This window comes from Thunnus albacares, chromosome 10 (genome assembly GCF_914725855.1).
Source record: "Thunnus albacares chromosome 10, fThuAlb1.1, whole genome shotgun sequence".
NCBI classification, from domain to species: Eukaryota; Metazoa; Chordata; class Actinopteri; order Scombriformes; family Scombridae; genus Thunnus; species Thunnus albacares.
The window spans coordinates 27522664-27544056 of record NC_058115.1 but is presented as its reverse complement, the minus strand read 5'-3'; the positions used below and the strand labels follow the sequence as shown (position 1 = coordinate 27544056).

At 39.0% G+C, this 21393-nt stretch overlaps 1 protein-coding gene across 3 annotated transcripts in view; it reads right to left on the bottom strand.

Moving 5' to 3' along the window:
* Positions 1-2270, bottom strand: part of ldb2a (LIM domain binding 2a) — a 100831-nt gene extending 98561 nt beyond the window's left edge. Inside the window, exons 1-3 of one of the 3 annotated variants that reach the window (XM_044363947.1) lie at positions 2254-2270; positions 1708-1837; positions 1232-1344 (exon numbers count right to left, since the gene is read on the bottom strand). In XM_044363947.1, the coding sequence (XP_044219882.1) occupies positions 1232-1324 (93 nt within the window). In that variant the 5' untranslated portion in view covers positions 1325-1344; positions 1708-1837; positions 2254-2270. Of the gene's footprint in view, positions 1-1231; positions 1392-1707; positions 1838-2253 lie in introns of those variants that run through there. The other 2 variants (XM_044363948.1, XM_044363943.1) reach the window with 2 other exon arrangements.
* Between the last annotated feature and the right edge of the window lie 19123 nt (positions 2271-21393).

Below are 21393 nucleotides of genomic sequence, written 5' to 3'. Positions count from 1 at the left end.
ACAGGCAGTTTTAGCTCCTGTGTCTTTAAGGCCCCCCTCCCACTGAGCCCATTCTGTTATGATTGGACAGTTCTCAGAAGCCGCCCCTAACGAGACCTCCACCAACTCTGGAGGCTACATCAACACACCATGAAACAAACCATAGTGGAAGGATGGTAGGATTTTGTTCGTTACTCGAAATGTCAACTTCTCAAATACATCCATAAATGTTCGAGCCGGAATCTGACCCGAAATATGAGAGTGGACAACGCAAAAACAACACATGGAAAAACCTTATTTACAACCTTAGCAACGAAGGCTACGGAGAGGACAGCTGTTTATGGGCATGCGCGACAAGCCAACATCAGCTCATCTGCAAGGTAGAAAAAAACGTCACAAACCAACAGTTTGCGACAGCAGGTTGAAGCCTGGGCTTTTGACTTGCAGGCAGTATTTCTACATACATTAGTCTCAAGTCTTGGAGCATTGACCATGTTTACCATAGATATCCAACATCATAACAGTATATAAATAACAGAAAATCACAAAAAGTATAATATGTCCCCTTTAAACCACTATTGGCTAGAGTGACTGGTACAGTAGAACCACAAGACTTAAAGCCACAATATGAGGGATTTAAACATTTCTGATTTTGGTGCCATACAGTGGTATCATCAAAAAAACCATTGTGGCAGACAGCATGGGCGGATCCAGATTATTTTCAGGTGGGGGGCGCAGGGGGGAATGACAGTTAAACTGGGGGTGGGGGGTGGGGGGGGGGGGCACCCGACAGCGACAACAAAAATGAAGGCTGCCACTGACATCTCTTTTCAATATTTAGACTACTGAGGTGTAAACAATGACTTTTCTTATGTTGCACAGTTGTATTGTAGTAATACACAGTATCTTCGTCATGCTTTTGTTAGCTACATTAACCCTTTCACCTCGTAAGGAAGGTGCATATGACCTTTTTCATTTTGCACTGTCAACATTAAAATGCTGACGGACATGTCCCCTTGTTTATGATAGGATCTGGCTCTTATGTGCAATTAGTAAGCTCACCAACAGTAGCCTAAGGCAGACGAAGTGGGTGCAATGTATTGTGCAAGAATCACACTATTTACAGCACTGTCAATTTTCACATATTGCAATATTTATTATTATAATTTTTTAATAATGATAATCAAGGGTTAGCAATTCACATATTGCTACATGGTGGGTAATTAACACTTTGAGTGGATTAATATTTTACCTTGGGGACCTTTAGTTGCAGCAAATGTAGGCACTGGTTGAACTGGGAGGTTCCTGCTGCTGCTGCTGTCGTCTGATTCTGCATAGTCATCATAAGGGTCAGTGGTCTCCTCCCTGGGTGCATTTAAAAGTATTAACTGACATAGTTAACACTTCATTAACTATATTTTGAATTTAATTAATTAAATTATACTTTTTAAAATATAGCATAAAGTGCAGATGTTTTACAAAGGCATACTATTATAAAACTGTGCAGTGCACAATGCTATCAGTTTAATTTAGTAATTAAAAGTAGATAATTTAGTCACTTACAACTGTAAAATCCTGCAGAACAACAAATTATATAATATGTGGTATAAATATAACTACATTTTAAATCATTTTCTTCATATCTGTATTTTCCCCTGGAGGTCACCCGGCCTTGGGAGTTTTGTTCAACATGTGAAGGTCTGTGGCTGCACTCAGGCTGACCCTGACCTTCACTGTTGCTTTCAGTGCTCTCAGCCTGACCTGTACTGTCCTTGTTCTGAGCCAGCCTGAGATTTCTTGTTGATGAAGAAGTCTTGAATATCTCATTTTTTCCATTTCATTTTTAGTTAAGTCTACCCTGAGAACACATACAAAGCAATTATTATTTAATAATGCCCAACTTCAATTTAAGTGGTTGAAAATGATACTTTCCTTAACTTTTAATGTTGAATTAACATAGCACAACAAACACTTGGGTAAGCTAAGTTGCCTGTAAAATTAAATAGCTAGCTAGCTAGAGAACTAGCTGCTACACACATACAATGAAAAAGCAAATGACTACTTGTAGCTACTGTTAATTCAGTGCACACAAACTAAGACCTTAAACAAAAGAACAATGGACAAGCAATGATTGTCCACTGGTTGGGTTTGATGGAACTGGCTGGCTAGCTAATGTTAGTTAAGTTAGATGGAGCTTCCACCTAGCTAGCTAGCTAATGTAAGTTAATGCCATTGACTGTATATAAATATGGATAACACGTCTCCACTTCCTACCGCTATCCAAAAGCAAAGCCAAAATATCTCCTTTCCAAGAGCTACCATCTTGCTTGTGTGATGTCATTTGGAGCCAGAGTCTGCGCGGTAGAGTGACGGAGGTTTGAGAGCAGCTGTCACAGCTATATCAACAAATAACAAATTAAAAACAAACTTATCAGAAAAATGAGCAGACATCAGCATGATAAGAACTACCTAAAATGAAAAATTTATTTGATGTGTACTTTGATTTTTTAAGTTTGGCTCATGTTCCATCCGCTAATATGGAGGGGGTGGGACTTATGACTTATACTTCAGCCAGCCACCAGGGGGTGATTGAGATGTTTTGACTTCACCTTTGGGAAGCTATCATGATGTCCACATTTATATACAGTTGATGGTTAATGTATATGAATTGCAGGGCTAAATACATAAAATACTATCAAAAGTAGTCTAAATTACAAACACAGTGAAAAGCAACAAATTTCTTGTACTGTTAAGTCATGTCGCAAAACAGTGCACAAAAACGGAGATTCATGCCTTAAACTGAAAAATAGCTAGTTAACTCGTCAGCAACTATAACATTGAATGTGTCAATGCTAACTTTAGCTAAACCAGACAGACAGCTAAGCTAACAACATGAAAACATTAGTCTATTAAGTGTTGTTCAGGAACATTTTCCCATGCAAATGGAAACAAATTAATTGTAACAGTAGTCTGCAAAACATTGTTGTGACTCATACACACATGTATGTTCTTGCCTCAAAGGTGCATATTGCTGCAGAACTGTCTTCTCCAAGGACACACTTGAAGGCTTGAAAGTTCTCTCTGCGTTCAAAGCACACCCCATGCAACCACAGAAGATCCACTCCTGGCAGACAGTAATGCACAACAATGCTAATATTCATCCACAGATTACACCCTTAGACACATTATGAATGGGCTGAAAGCATATAATTGCATAAAAATTCTACATAATATTTTTACACTTAATTTTTTAAAACGGAACTTTTTGTCGTGATATATATTCACAAACATCATATGTGTAATTCATGGCACAATTCAAAGGGTCTCTTGCTGTTGACTGTCGTACATAGATTTTTAAAAATAAGGTGCCATGGGGGACAGCAGAATGGGAGGGACTTTACCTCTTGATAGAGATTCGCTGACACAGTGGCAAAGCAGTTTTGATATGAGAACCTTGCAGTTAGCAAAAGGCCACTATGGCTGATCATGGAAAGAAATGAGTACCACCCACCAAAATCCAAATTTTAATGAGGGACAACGATTGACAAGTGACAATAAAGCTCAAATATAAACAATTTTCCCTTTACACCTCGTATGTTTTACACCACTACAGACTCATAATCACCAAAAGATGATCAAGACTAATATCACACCAATAATCGAAGTTCAGATTCATCCAGGTGTTACGTTGCGATGATGGTGGCAATTCCTTCTTCTACTTCAGTCAGTGACTGCCTACATTTCCCAGAATGACTTTGGATAACCCTCAGAGGACATGCCTGAACCTGTTGTATCCACCTGCAGGTTTTTAATTGGGGTGAATTGGGGTAATCCAGTAATGATTATATTATATTATGCATCATCAGATCTCACAAATTGGCCATGACTCATTTTGATCTGATTTTCTTGTTTGTATACTTATTATTGAATGAACATGAATATATTTAGTAGGCATTCATAAACCTGTGGCTAGAAAATATTTCTGAACACATTTGTATGCTTTAGTTTGCTTTCTAGTTACCTATAATTCACATCATAACTAGTTTGCATAATAAAACACATGGACTTGCAACATAACGGTAATGACGCTGTATGCAAACAGCAAAGCACAGACTGCTCCTAATTTATTTCAACAATTTTACACTATGCTTCATGCAACACATGTCAATAACATCATTTACTGTGACAGTATGTGTTACTAACATGTTGAATTTCCAAACCAGACACACCAGCGTGCATTGAAAATCTTTTTTTGGCACACCGATTAAGATTTCCTCCATGTACTCCTCCGTGACAGATTAGGCCTGGGCTGCAAAGTAGCCACAAGAATCTAAAAATAAACAGACACTCAGACCAGCCGTAACGTTGCAACTGAATCTCACATTAACTGCCCGCACTGGGAATTAATGAACAGCATTTATGAAGTCTGACTTTTAATCCAAAATGGCTGAATGGGGAGAGGCAGTCTGAATCGAGTGAGATAAAAGTTGTAATCCAAATGCCTCAGGCATCCGGTCGGGTAATTAAAAAAAAAAAGTTTGAAAAATCTATTAATAAACCTTTAATTAAAAACTACATTTTTAATATCTCAAGACCTTTTCAATTGACATTTCTAACAGGATTTGGTTGCTCGCCTAAAGCGCTTACCACTCGAGTGTGGCTGCAATACAGTACATTGAAGTGAACAGCTCATTTAACAGATTGCAATATGAACTTGGATGTATTGTACATGTGATCGTAAACGGGACCTACATGTTGAGGTTGTGCTGCCTACTGATTTGTGTAATGTACAACATAGTGTCTCTTTATGAACACAACCTGATCAGACAGGAACATTTTCTTTTGGCTCTCCTTCCAGATGTTTAATGCACAAAAAAACAAAAAACAAAACCAAAAAAAAAAACAAATTACACTCAAAACATAGAATCATACAAAATTTCACCAGGAAGATGTTAGGTTAAGTAATTGTCAAGTAACAACGGTGTGATATGAAATTCAGACCCACTGATCACTTAACATATTCAGTAAAGGACACGTTTAATGATATTCAGTGACATATTATATCATAATATATGTTTGCTATTGTCAAGTATTGTCTGTGTTGCCAAAGCCTGATATTCATCTGCTACAGACCTTTACTGTTGTCCCAAAACTATTAGATATACTCAGTGAGCCTCACCGTTGCACTGGGTGACATGTTCCGCAATTACCAAGAACACACACACTGTACAGTAGTTTATTTTGACTCAGTACTACATACGGTACATCGTCCTGCTTCCATGAATGCTCAGTGATGGGTATTAATCTGCAGATGAAAGTAGTCCCCAAAAATGTACTCCTGTTTGAGTAATGTTTGCTGAAAACTCGAAAAGTGCTCAGCTTTTTGAGGAGCGTGTTTTAAAGAAATGCAACAATATAATCGTCACATGTTTTTAAAGATTTACATCTTCACTGAATGGGCTCAGAGCTAGAGACCTGGTAGGGAAGACAGGAAGTACTGAATGACAGACTAACAGTTTTTTTTTTATTTTTCATGAGACAGTAAGTAAAATATAGTGAAAATATTTAATGACAATAAGTAAAATATAGAATAATGTCAATTCTATTCCTTAAATATTTTTAAGAATGAATCACCTAAATCACTGACTGGTTTAGGAGTCAAAGACGTAAAAAAAGAGCATGACTGAAACAGATATCCCACTCACCACATTCATGTTTGAACCATGATAACCTTATAAAAGTAAAAACTCGTGCTGACTTTTATCACTTTGACCCTGTTATTGATCAGTCATGGTCTCAACTTCTCTGCGGTGCACTGTGAAATAAATTTAGAGTATTTCTGGTATTACTCTCCAGTGCTGACCATTGTACATCATGTACAGTACTTCATTATCTTAAGAATGATGCTTAACCAATTAATGCTGTTTTACGTGATGTCCATTAATGATCTCTTACTGAACTAATTTGAATGATCATTTTAACTGGAGGTGGAGAGTGTTCTGACCTTCATCGCCATGTTGTGTTTAGTTTGCTAAATGGCAAGTCTAACAGTGTGAGGAACTCTTTTATTTTGCATGCTATTAATTAGCTTACTCTAGTGTAGGTTGTCTTTGTGGAGCAGTGCTTATTTTAGTGCAGTTCAATAAAAAGAAATGTTCTTAGTTTGTGATTTCAGTGTCATCTACTTTTGTTTCACACACTTTTGTGTATTTATGTTTTATGCCTGTTCATACTGGGATTTTTTACCCTCAGGGGACAAAAAAGTTGAATTCACTTGAACTGAGCTGAATAGGAAACCGAATGTACCTTGAGAGTTTGTAGTGTTTTATCCTAGCCGTGTTTGCTGAATTTTTCAAGCCTCGACCATTTGTTAAATGCAGCAAATGTATCAAAGATGAAGAAGAAGAGGTGCTTTTAGTTGTGAAACAGCAAGGTGAGGGAGACAAAACACTTGTGGATGAGAATGGAAATGGGTCAGGACACATATAGACACTCTGCTTCTGCTGGGTTCCCTCTTGGTGTTACTATGGTAACGTACCCTATCTCCCTACCTACCTGCCTTAGCGCACAAACTACACACCCTAGCAGCCGTGCTACAGGTTTTGCACCTGAACGCACCAATGCCGCTCCTGTTCGGAAGAACCCGTAACACATCTTATCCTGTTTCACAGCAGAGCGTGAAAATATAAAGTTGTTTTTGATGTAGCTGCTGCTGGTGTAAACAATCACACTCATTTGCTTTTTTTTTGAGTGAAACATGTGCCAACATGTAGAATATTTGAGGAGGAAGAGTTTGTGATATTAATAAAAAGGAGCTTGCTGGTGAATGACAAGGGAGACAGAACTACTAAAAATAGAGCAGAATTTCATAGTGCAACACAATGGTAAGACTGCAATAAATCACTGTAGGCTGCAGTTTCAGTTTCAGCTCAGTTAAACTAAGAAAGTAAAGCCTTCTCCTGCCCAACTCTGACCAGATTCAAGCTGTTTGTGGACCCCCCCCCATTGAAAGTGAAAACTTGCCAACGTGACTGTGAACACTGGGAAGTGTGTCCCCTATTTTGAGCACACAACTGTTTTCCAAATATGGATGAAATATACCCCGGATGCCGGAGCAGCAACTTCTATGGTGGAATCTCATTAGCATCGTAATAGCTTCCAGGCTCATTTGCATTTTGCCGTGAGTGATTTTTTTTCTCCCTCTTTCCTCTTCGCTGCTGGATGGAATAATAATAATAATAAAAAAAAGAAGTAAAACTTTGAAGCACCATATTTTTTTCATTATTTAAGTTAAACAAATTGTAATTGAAAAGCACTTTTCAATTATGCTATTTCCTCATACCGGTGACAAATGAGTCTTACAGTCGTGTCAAGCAATTATGGGAAGACATGCAAAACTACAAACTAATATTTGCACACAGGGATGATGAATTAGTGTAAATAGATTAATACAGGAAGTGAAGGTTTTTAGTTCTATTTCAGAAATAGCCTGCATGTGCAAAGGTGGAGTATTGAATCATATTTGCACCAATATCCTGAACTCGTGGTGGTGTAGTGACATGACACAAAGCCATTATGGAGCTTATGGCTACCAAACACAGACAAAGATGCTGAAGAAAATAATGGAGACAACACAATTTTGCAGCTGGTAAAATTACATGGTTACAAGTTCAGAAAATGGCAAACATGCATATTTAAAGTGTTTAACCAGGCTTTTGTGAAACCTGCAGCCCCTTTTAATAAGGTGGTAACACGTCCTTGTGAATACAAGGATACAAACACACAGTGCAGCTTGTTAGACATCCACATTCTTCTTTTCTTATGCTGAATTTTCACAGTGAAGCAGCTCAGCGAGCAAAGAGTTAATATTTTCAACCAGTTCTGCCTCTGACACACAAACACACACACACACACACACACACACACACGCATGCACGCTCACACACAACCCATCACCCCTGATCACACTCAGACTCGCGCACACTCCCACGCACACACACACGCACACACAAACCCATAATTCCCAACACCACCTCCCCCTCTCCCTCCTCACCCACCGCCTCCTCCTGCCTCCCTGGGCTCACCCTCCCCCCCTCCTCTCCTCCTCCTCCTCCTCCATTCTCCATCTCTGCCCCCCTCCTCCCTCCCTCCCTCCCTCCCTCCCTCCCTTCACCACCACCACCACCACCGCCGCCCCCCCCTCAGGTCAGTTAATAAGCGAGCCTGAGCCTGTGCCTCAGCTTGGCTGTCTGGAGGACATGCAGAGCAGTGTCTCCTGGGAATTGGCTCATGCAGAATGCTGCTCCGCCGAGAGAATGGAATTTTACCCTCGCTAGGGCTCCCAGCCGCACCACGCAGCAGGAAACCTGACAGACACGCACACACATGCAAACACACACAAGTGCACGAGCACGCACGCCAACACGTGCTGTCACGCGCAAATCAGCACACAAACATCCTCACGCGCACACAAACATAGTGGTCCCAAGAGATGTTTCTGGAGATGTCTCCCCATCCCTTTAAGTAAAGTGACCACTACCTAAGAAAAACACTTATTTTCCCCCTGAATCATCAAGAAGCCATCATTAACTTAATGGCGACACAGTCTTCAGGGACACGCAGTGATAGTCTGTGTAGCACAAAGCCTCCATTTCACTCCCTTGAATGTAAACACACACGGTTATGAACGCAGGGACATCAGTGGGTACAGTGCCGCTAATGAGTTGCCCCATAGATTTAGAAACAGTGGCTTTTCCACGCTTCTGTCTCAACTTCAAGTGTTGAGAAAGTCACCCCCCTCTCCTCTCCTCTGCTCACCACCTCCTCCTCCTCCTCTTTCATTCCTCCTCAAACCCACAGCTCCATCTATCGGTGTCCCTGTGTTACATGGAGGAGTCTGTAGGCGATGGAGGGTAAACACTGTAGCACTGGGAAGGATTCATTCGAATGCTGTAATCACCGTTCCAGCGAGCAAAGAACTATTTCATGTTTCATGTAAATTAAAGAGAGTGGCTGCAAACAACTTGCGCTCTAAATGAGGAGAGCGGGTGAAAACATGTTTGCAGTGCTTACAATGTGGAGCAAAAAGAAATAAATGTTTTCCTGCAGTGACCTTTAACCCTTAATTTGTTTTTTTTTATTAAATGTTTTTTTTGCCATTCAAAATGTCTCTAAATGTGACCCATTTGGCTTTAAAAACTGTGCATCATAAGGACAAAATGACAGAGGTCTGATGAATCATTTTGCCCAACGATGAGTATGATTCATGCCTCCAACAGGGTTGTATTTACTCAGAAAAAAACAATACTCACTCATGAACACAACATACAGGCAGAGCAGAGAAATATGTTTTTGCTGATGTGTTTTTTTAAAAATATACACACACAGTTTTGGCATGTGGAGTGTGAGCTCAGTCTTAGTGATTATGATGTTTTTCTCTTGTTGATGAGACTTAGCTGAGTAAAGGAAGGGATGGAATCCAATCCCATTTTCTGTGCCCGTGGCATGTGCACAGAGTCTGGATGGGATCTTCAATCAGAGAGAGATCCCAGCACCATCATGTGTAGATTACCTCCACTGTTCCAATGGGATTAGCAGTCACACAGATTGTAAACTGGTGTTGCTGCAGGATTGAATTGTTCACAGACAAGACCCCGTCCCGTCGCATCGCTATCAAACAAAATGTGGGAGAGCTTGGCTTGTCAGGCATCTTTGAATAAGAGGCAATTATGGGTTGTGTTCAGCGTGGTTAGGACCTAATCATAAATATGACAATACTTATTTTTTTTCTTTTTTCCCCTCTCTTGCCTCAACAAGGAAATATAATGCACAAAAATAATATTCATAAAGGAGGTGATATGAAGTGTTATGTGAAAACACACACCCTAATTGTAAATGAGATTTTTTCCAAACTAAATGTTATTCTCCACCCTCAAATACACCATGACAGTGGTGGAAAGAATTGTGAAAAATGGTGGAGCAAAAAAAAAAAAAAAAAAAAAAAGAAAGAAAAGAAAACCATGTAGAGACAGACACACACACTTACACACATATACACACACGCGCACACACAACCACAACCTTCAATGAGCGCCTCTCCATGAAATGCTGAAGCCAAGGCAACATTTAAACCATGAAAATGTTTCAAATAATAACACTGACACTTTACACATAAAATATTCCTGCACTTTTTGCATTGTAAATATTTCCCATCTACAACATTTGTCAGGTATAGCATACAGAGGTTATCATTATAATTATTTTTTCTTCTCTCTCGTGGAGCACCTCCAGCCTGTCTCAGCTCTGGCTGTTTGTAGTGCAGCAAGCCGAAGCAGCAGTGCTCTCTTTGGGATTTAGCCTTTCAAAAGTCCTCATCAGATTTGCAGCGCAGACGTACTTCTGCTGCCTGCCGCCCCCACATCTCTGCCCCCCCAACCCCACCACCACCATCACCACCACCTCAACCACATCTCCCCATCCCTCTAACCACCACCCCTCCTCCTCCATCAACCTCCTTCCCCTCTCTTCTCTCTGCTCACTCTGCTGCAGATGTTTTGGATATGTTTTCTTAGTGAGGAAGCTGTGCCAACTGCCAAGTACAGACAAAATGCCCCTTGGTCGTCTCCCGCAGTCGCTGGTGCGGAGCTGGCCAACGGTCGGTGAGCTAGACGTTAGCGTGAATGGCGGCCAACATTCCACAGACAGAGAGAGGTCATGCAGAGGTTAGCCCCAATGGCTGCCAATGTGCACATAGCAGGTTCCTAATTACCCAACCTGCAAGCATTAGAGTGCTAAGTCAGGAGAATCTTTATCAGAATAAAGCGATTAGAAAGAGCAGCGAAATAAATATAAATGGGCCACAGTCACAGTGGTGGTTTGCTGTGTTCGGACACACAGGGTTCCACTTTTTGTGAGTTTTGCTCCACAATCTGGCAAACATTTGCTGAAGGGATTTCAGGTTCAGTTTGTGTTTTGGCTGGACTGGCCAGCTCATTAGCTTTCCTACTCTATGGCATGGCATCACAACAACTCAGGTGCACAACTTTTGTCAGACAAAAAAATGAGAAAATTGCTGTGCACAAAATAGGGGGATACACCTTCCAGTGTTCAGCGTATTTCCCAGTTTTTGTGAGTGTTGATTGTTCAGTGACAATTATTCTGAGTGCTGATTATGCACTCATAGAGCGGATGTGGCTTGGAGGCTGTTCAAAACTATCTAAAAGTGTTAAATGAGCTCTGATGGTGGTGGAATTACACAAATACTGGTACAGTGATGAGTGTTAATATGGACAATGTTGCTGTTTTCATGTATTCATTTCAACAATGGCAGCAGCCAGTTAGACTCTAAATTCCTGTTTGCCTTATTGGCTTCTAAATAGCATTCACTGGTATATTTTTTGCACTGTTCTATCTGCACAGTGAACATTTGTCATAAAAATCAATCAGCTACAGTGTCCATCCAGCTAACTATCAAAAAAGTAACGATTTATTAAGAAACATTAGCTCACCAGCCTAAACAAAATCAAATCTGAGAGATGTGTTTCACTGTTTTCCTTCATTCTGTAAATCAGCTCGCTTGAGAAACTCACTATGCAGCATTTCAACAGACTAAGAACATGTAAGTACAGTGACAAGGATGAGAATGGGAAAGAGGTGAACGGGCAATTAGTGTCTATCATCTTGGCTGATAAAAACCCGTATATCTGATATTTTACTGAGTCATTAAACACCTGCATTTTTATTTTTTAAGTATGAGACATCAGTGTCCTTCATATGTGAACTTATCAACATATTTGTCAATTAAAATCTGCTGAAATCTAGTGTATTTTTGCTAAGAAACATCTGCACCTTTAATATCTCAGTCATCTAACATTTATATATGTATTAGTTAGTGTATAAACATCTTTATATCATCAGTAACATCTGTATCTATGCTACTTTTAATCTACCATATTTAGCTTAATCAACATGCATTATATTTTCGTGGATCAATAAAACATCTGTATCATACCCAAGTTAACCAATAATCATTTATAATATCGTTTGGGTTTATCAGTAGATGTCTGCACCACATCTTTAACCAACAACCATTTTCTGTAGAGGACGAGGCTGATGGGAGACCAAACTTGATGTTCAGGAGAGAAAGAAAGAAAAATAGCTGGCTGTGCTGCTACCATCCCCCATCTCGTAGGCATGGCAGCAGCATCGCACACATGCGCCTGCACACACACACACACACACACACACACACACGCTTGCTCATGGACACACATACACACACATACACACAAATACACATGCATACAAAGCACACATACATAAACGTACACACACACACACACTCACAAACACACACACACACACACACGTACACACACAGCCCATCTCTCTCTGCTACCTGATGTGAGGCAGAGAGAATATTCCAGAAACCAAACACAATGAATGTTCCTCTGCTATTCATACAAAACAGAAAATCACGCCGCGATGGTCCTAATTCAAATTAAATCCACGCATGTATTTAAAGCTGCTCTATTTAGTCTCAAAGAACAATTTTAAACCGCTGAACAAAAAAAAGAAAAGTGTGTGGGGGGGCTGAAAAAGTTTATGATATAGCTTCGGTGCTGAATAAATAAAGTGTTTGAAGGAAGAGAGCAGCTGTGGTGGTGGTGGTCCTGCTGCCCTCCTTCATACAACACACACAGCGGGTCAGGGATGCTTCATTTGGTTGCACAAGGTAATGTTTTTTTTGGAAATTTGTTGAGATTTACAAATTCAAAGATGTTTGAAGTAATTGAACATTTATTCCCAGAGATATAGTTCTTTTCAATATAATGCAGCTGTAATGATTTTCAGTAAGGGTCGGTCTAGTGTATGCTTTGTTTCGCCAGTATATTTAGGTGTGGCCAGATCTACTACTGGAGTGTCTACTGAGGGGTTATAAACTGAATTTCAAATTTGCACATGCCTTTAATTTGTTTTTTTATGTATTTTGCATTTATTTATAATTGTATGTTTTTGTAAGTTTTGTTTGTCATGATGCAGCTTTCGTGAACAAGAGATACTTCATCTCAGTTAAAGGCACGATGCGGGATCCAAATGTTAACAAAAAGGCAGCTCCACTAACAAAATTTGTCACTCCCAAATTGATTTAAGTCCTCTAATGTAAGGACCGATATCATATACAAATTAAATCTAAATTATCCACGCTTTCATGCTGTTGAATGTTTATGTACATTAGTAATTTATCATAGTGGCAGGAGTAAAACAGGATCATATGCTGAATTATGATGAGTTGAGAAACGAAATAAATGCAGATGTTCAATTTACAATTAAAACTCTTCAATCATCAATGTGAACATACTTCAAATTTAAGTGGCCATGAAATTGCTGACTATGTGCCTTTAAAGGGTTTGTGTTGGTGCAACAGCTTCTATTACTGCAACAGTACAACAGATATAAGTGTTAGTGCTAGTAATGACACAACATACAATACCAGTCAAAAGTTTGGACACACCTTCCCAGTCTGTGGAATGAGAAAATGTGTCCAAACTTTTGACTGGTACTGTATACTACAATTACTATCATGAGAACTTCAAGTATTATTTCTAGTCCTGCTTTTCACTACTATTGCCACATAAACTAGTATTATTGTCAGGTGTATTCCAGTAATTTTTATTGCAAGGAGCAGAAATCATATTAACACATTATATGATGAGTTACAGTAATTAATATACCAGGAAGTCTCATTTAAAAGTATCATTTGAAATCAACACATCTCTGCTCTGCTGAGTTCTGTGTACAGTTTGCATTTTCTCTCTGAGCTCGCGTGGGTTTCCTTCAGGTGCTTTAGATTCCTCCCACAGTCCAAAGACATGCAGGTCAGATGAACTCTAATTTTAAAAAGTCTCTATATTGGCACAGGTAGGTGTGTACGAATGTAGTATGGTACAGGTGAAACTGTACATATACAGCATATACAAAAAAAATAATGCTCTATAACACACTCATTTAAGCAGATATGTTTATTTATGTGTTGTCGTGTTGGCACCCATAAGTGGCAACAGGTGTATAAACAGATAATGAATGACAGCAGTTGTAATAATATAAAATACATCTTCATAAGAGAGGCTATAATTGTTGAGAGATACTGTACATTAATAAACACTTAAAATGTTCTTATAACCACACTATAGCATGTTATAAACCATTAATTAAATGTTTATATAGTGTTAAATTATGAATGCTAAATGGGGGGTTGAGGTGAAGTGTTACCAATTTACCATTTATACATTTCTCACATATTTATGACAAATTGGGATATTTCAATCAAGTCAATAAATAAGTCAATAAATAATATGGTCTACAGTATGCCATTGGAGTACATTTACAATTTTGAGGTACATGTACTTTACTTGAGTTTTCTATGCTGTTCCACCATTTGTAGAGGAAAATACACTTTTTACTTCACTACGTTTATTTCACAGGTGTAGTTACCATTTCTTTACTTACAAAGCATATGGTCGGCTGGTAAAATATGATTTATTGCTGTAGATGAAATTATCCAGTAGTATATAAAATAGCCAAAATGTGCTCCTCCACAACCAGACACACCATTAGAAAGTAAATGGATTTGTAATAATAATCCAATAATATAAAATATGTGATAAAATAACTTAAACACACTGATAATACTTCTACCTCTGTAAGATTTTGAAAACAGGGCTTTTACTTTTAATGTAGTGTTTATTATTGCTGTAGTATAATTCTGAATACTTATTGTACCTCTGTGTGTATATATATTGTAATGTACAGTATATACATGTACAGTCTGTATGTATAGTACCAGTCAAAAGTCCAAAACCAACACTTTTGACTGGTACTGTATATGATACTGTATATATTATATATTACATATTACATGTGACATGTAAGAATAAACTGTAAATTGTTCCTGAACTCGTTGCTGTCTCGTCAGACGTCCGCTGAGGTTCGCTGGCATTTTCCTCCGGACTTTTAAACTGTCTACAGCCAACAGGACACACACATCATAGTTTACTGCTTAATTTATCCCTGGTGTTTACTTTGCCAGGTCCAGCCAGTGTCCTTGTATCATCTACAGTCCCCCACAATGCTTTTTTTTTTCCAGACTTTGTGTAATCGGCATCATGCCAAAGGCGATCAAAAGTGCTTCAAAATTACAGTGCTTGACTGGGTGCTATCTCCAGGCCTGCTGATTATTGGACTTTGCATAGTGTAGAGTCGGTTTGCTGGGCTCTGGTCTTACTAGCAGCCAGGTGTAACATGGGAATGGATGTCTGTTTGAATCGAAGCCCAAAAGCTCCTGGCAACTTCAATCCAAATCAATGCTCAGGCCAGGGCACCTAATAAATTGTTCCCCCTCAAAAGAGGCAGTTCTTTCTTATTTCTCAAGTTTTCCTGACTTCGATCACCTCATATACTTTTCCCCTAGAACAGAAATCACCCCCCCCCACTCCAAAAAAATACATTGAGTGTCTTTTTTTAAGACTGCGGGAGGTGGGAGGGGGTTGAGGGGTTGAAGGGAAGGAGGATGAGGTTCTCTAATGAGCTTTATAAAACGGGTACAGCCACGTTAAAATGAGAGGAAACAGACCTCCTACCAAATATGAATACCAGAAAGATGCAAATGTACTCAACAGTGAATTTATTATTCTGAATATGCTCAGAAACAAAAGGCTCTGGAAAACAGAGGGAGGAAAAGTGAACTGCTCTCCTCACTGCCTAAAAAAAAAGAAAAAAAAAAACCCAAAAAAAACCCGGAGACAGGGAGAAGGAGAGGATGGGAGAGAGAGAGAGTGAGAGAGAGAGAGAGAGAGAGAGAGAGAGAGAGAGAGAGAGAAGGAGGGGTATGAAAAACAAGAAGCAGAGAGAGGGAGAGGAAAAATCCTGGGTCCTGTTTCTTCTATTTTTTTTTAAGCAATGGCATCCCGTGTTCTTGGATGTGTCGTTGCCATGGCAACTGTAACTTGGTGACCTCGTTATTTCTGCCTAATCCCGCACTGAAATTATGGTTGCTCCACCCTTTTGCCTGGCTGCCCTGATAACATAATCATTGCAAATGAGGCAGGGGAATGGAGAAGAAGAAGAAGAAGAAAAAGAAGAAGAAGAAGAAAAAAAAAAAAAACACATTTGGCACAGCTTTTACCAGATCACCACAGGCTGTAATATATCACATACATCTACCAATATACGTTTACTGCTGCTACTAGCAGCTTAGTAGCTTGGTGTATTTCTGCAACAGCTGATGACGGGGGCCGAGTAATTAAGATAAGCACTTAGCAATAATCGACAGTGAGTGGTTGATAAACTGTATTGATTTCAGATCAGTCTTGAGTTTATTACAGTGGAATATGTGCCAAGTCAACAATAAGGCTGCCACTCACAAAGTTTGGAGACTGTATTCCGTAACTGTAAATGAAGACTGGTCAAATCTACTGTACTACACACACACGCACACACAGATACATGCAGATACACACAGTGGCACATAAACACCTGAATTATTGATTTCAATGTTTGATTAGATTTACTTATCGGATGGGGCACGAGAAGCACTCTGAAAAATTGATGGATTTTTTGAAATAAACATGCAAACTAATAAGAAATCCTCAGTCATCCCTATTCAATAATTCAGCAAATTTACATATTATTATTGGCATATCTCATTACTCCGGACCAAGACACACTTATATATTCCAAAATTTTATTAGTTGGGTACTCTGTTGCATAAATTAACATGAATAATGAAGGACAAGGCTCCTTTAAAGTTGTGATTCAAAGAAGTCCCTCATTTAAGAACATGAATGTCTCTATGTGGTCAAATAGGCCACGGTGTTCTTAACAACTGAATTGTTTATATGCAATTACCGTAACTTAGACTAAAAATACATTCAATGCACATCATTGATTTTATGTCTACATAGTCATTGTATTGCATTGTTGTTATGTTCTAAAAGGTTTTAGAGTGCTTCAGTGTTAGTTGATGTTTTTAATGAAGAAACAAAGACATTTTCATCATAGATGGTATTATGTTTGCGTCCACCTGAACTGATTCTCTATGTCTTAATATAACAATAACATAAATTAAGACCCATTTTATTGAGGATTGTACATATTTCATCAAGATTTGAATTATTATCACTTAATTGTTGTATACCTGTCCTTTGTATTGTGTAAGTAATGTATTGTGTTGTGTTCCCATGACTCAAGGTGTTTAAAGAAATGTTGCAAAAAGTAGTAGTTTATGGCAGTGACTTTAAAACCTGATAATTCAAGCTACATCCATATCATAAACTGTGTATGAGGATGGATGTAGCGAGGGGTGATTTCACCTACTGGTTTGCATTGGAGCCAATTTGAAACCCAGAGTTGCAGCTTATGTCTGTGCCATCATTTTTTTGAGTGCGGGGCGTTACCTTTCATGCTCTGGAAACACGCCCAGCTACCATGCACCAAAGTCTTGTTAGTGTAATTTCTTAACCACAAACAAAGTAGAACTGCATGTTTAGAGAAAAATTACTGTTTAGCCTTTAAACAGAAGCTCCGAAAATCCAACTCAGTGTGAGTCCCAGAGCCGGGGCGAGCAGTAGGCGAGCAAACTGTCTTCAAATCTCATTAATGGAGCAATATTTCTAAAATGACCACCAGTACACTTATTAGAGAGCCCAAATTTAGTGATTGGGACCATGATGACTCGTTGAAAAAAAAGATTGACTTAGTATTTCCACAGAGAAATTGACATTTTTTGAATGTGAGTCATATGCAGCTGGGATTTTGGAGCCAGCATCTAGTGGTCGTCAGTGACATTGCACTTTAAGATATTTCTGAATTGGTTTCAGCCTCAAACCATGGTAGTTTCAGCTATACATCTTTACAAAACACCTTTAACAAGATATCTTCAACTATTCCACAGATTTCATCATGTCATTTGCTGCATATATTAATATATTAACTTGACAAGAGTCAAAACATCCTCAATATCATTGCATATTTCTAGTCAAAACCGTAATTTAGAGGTTAAGGCTGCACAATATCATGTATGAAGCTATCAAGCGCATAGGACCCCTTTTACATTATTCATACATTCTCAGTCAGCTGGAAACATATCAAAACGTATTTTCAACCAACTCATGGAGCTAACATTAGCTTAATGAGTTAGCTAGCCACAGCTGCCAATGATGTTTGTTTCATTTCAGCCAGCAAAATCAGCGGTTGAAAGCTAGAAATGAGAAACTTGCTTTTGCCTTTCTCTGTTTCAAGCAACAGTTGTTTCAAAAATGATGATGATGAATTTCGACTGATACTAGATCCTCCACTGTTATCATTGTAAACTGTCGGCCTATGTGTCATTTATTATATATATATATATATATATATATATATATATATATATATATATATTTGATTGAAATCATGATTAGTAGTAAGAGCTAAAATGGAAATAACTTAAATTTGAGTCACAACTAGTGTCAACACTGATGTTTATTATCCAATCATTTTTTGAAAATATCAAGGCCCCAGACTGCAAATGTGTAATTACTTTGCCAACAAAGGTCTCACATTAGCTGTCACCTTTTATAAAGCACATTCATTTCTTGCAAATCTATGCTCTTCATCATTCAGTAAAAGGAGTTGTTCATTTTAAAAAAAAAAAAAAAGGGGGAATCTCACACATTGAAAACAAAGTCTTTATTTATAAAAAGAAAAAAAAAGCTACATGGGAGGCTAAGATGTTTTTGATCCCCCCTCCTTCCCCCCAACACCCACCCAACCCCTTCCAATGCTCCCCCTTTCTTTTACTGAACTTAGACCTAGGATGTAAATGAGAAACACATGTGTAGGAGGGTGGGGGGCACTGGGGAGCCTATGTTTCCACAAAGACCTTAGGCTTAGAAGAACCAGAAAATCCCCAAACTTGGATCTTTTGGACCTGTTTCTCTGCATGAGGCGCCATCCTGGTGAGGAAACAAGGGAAAACAGAGACAGACAGACAGACAGACAGACAGAGAAACTGACAGACAGGCATGTGGACAGATGTGTGTACAGTAGACAGAGAGAGAGAAGTGTGTGTCTGCGTAATCCGTCCTGAGAGAGAGGACTGCACGACACCCAAGAGGCTTATCTTGGTCAGATCCTGTTGCCTGTATGGAAACTCTCCATTCGGTCACATTGTTCGTCCAGTTTATAGTACAACCCCCCCACCCACAAACACAAACACACACACACACACACACATACACACACAAACTCCCACCCCCACCCCCACCACCACCACTGACCTGGATTTGACTGGCTGCTGCCTGCAGTATCCGCCCACATCCACTCTGACGGGCCCTCTGGCTGTTGGATGTTTTAGCTGAGAGGGAAATAACTGTTACACTCATATGCTTTCATAAATATTGTTTCAGTAAAAGAGGAAAAACTATTGTTATTAGCAGCAGTATTTGTGTTATGAGAGGTAAAAGTAAAAGGAGCAGCAAGCAGTAATACTGTAACAGTCGTAGTAGTACTCAGATTGGAAGAAAGAGAAGTGACAGTGGATGCAGTAGTGAGGTTAGGTTAATACTAATAGTAATAGTATTATTTTCAGTAGCAGTCATAGGAGCAGTAGAGACCAGTCAGCACTGATTTGATGATTTGCAAGTCAAAATACATCTAGAAATCTTTGTGGGTTAGATTTGGTTTAAAAGTATTTGGACGAGTAGGTTACATACAGTATAACTGTTGTTTAAACAACATTTCAATAACAATATTTCAAAATGTACTTGAGTACTTGGCTCAAACATCACTAAAATGCTGTTGAAACAACAGTTATGTGAAACCAAGGTGTCTAAAACACTTTTACTTTTCAACCAAATGTATCCCAGTTTTATCCAGATGTCTAATTACCATCAAATCACAAATAACAATAGTCACACCACCCATTGCCTAGAGGTGTAGAAGTACTTTCTAATGATTGGTGATAGGGCTGCAAGTAACAATTATTTTCATTATCAATTAATCTTCAGGTTATTTTTCTGATTAACTGATTAATCAGTTTGGTCTATAAAACATTGAAAAAGTAAAAAAAATGTCCATCGCAGTTTCATTGAGTCCATAGTTATATCATCAAATGTCTTATTTTGTCCAAACAACAGTCCAAAACCCAAAGATTAATATAAGTGTTTGTGTTTTCTGTAATTTTACACCAGGAAAAGTAGCACATACTCAAATCTGAGAACTTGAAACCTTCTATCATACAGTATGTAAATATCTACCTGATGAGTGCAGATTAACTTTCCATACCTGCATATTGCATATATGCATTGTTTTGTAGATAATGTATGCTACGCTGTTCAGAAATGAGATGCTTATTTTCCAGTTGGCATACATGTGCTTTTTGATTACTGAACATAAGTTATAAACATGCTGAGAGCATCAAAGGTCTTAAAACTTTCTCACAGTGCATAAATAACTTTAAACTTTAAATTCAAGTGTAATAATCTACAGCTGGGTGACATTTCACTCTGTAGTAACGATATGTACTTTATATTGAGTTTATTCAAGGTGTGTGTGTTTGTGTGTGAGGTGGGACTGGGGGGTGCATGTTACCACCAGCATCTCAGGGGAGACCTTGTAGACATCAAAAAGGTGTTTTCCTCTTCAATGTATATTTAGGATGTCATTAAATATGACTATATTCAAGATATCATAAACCACCACATTCTACCTGTCTGTCATCTAATGATTCCTCCCGTCATCTCAGACTTGTGTCGATCCCCAGTTTTAAAAAAAAAAAAGGTAGACCTGCTTTGTAATGAGGCGAAAACAACCAGGGACAAGAACCTGTCAGATATTTCTGGTACCCAAAAGTGACAGATGTGATTAGGTGGGTCGTATGTGATGCTGGCCCTCCACACCCCCACCCTGCCCCCGCTGCCGGGCTAATAACGAGGCTATTATGCCTGCCTTCATCCCCTCTGATGTTACTGGTTGTCACTTAGCCCAGTTTGGCCAGAGGCATTTACATTGTATTTACATTTTGGGCGTTTATCCAGAGACAGTCAAACTAAGAGCAACAATACAAGACATTCAAGTGACAAACAGAGAGTTCATTGATCAGAGCCACAGCATCCTGACAAACTGTTGTATCAAATACTCCCAAGTCACCTACATGTGTGACAAAGAAATGCTTGTTTGGGAGTAAGAACTGAGAAGAAAAACACAGAAAAAATGGTGTTGGCAGTGTTAGCTTCAATACCCCGAGGCCCCGGGTCCCAGACTCCAGACCTGCTCCTCCTCGGTCACCGCCTCTCCTGATGGCACAGCGGGGTCAGGGTGAGAGTGGGGAAGGGTAACCGAGTTTCAAAATAACAGCCTATATCCACTTGTAGATAG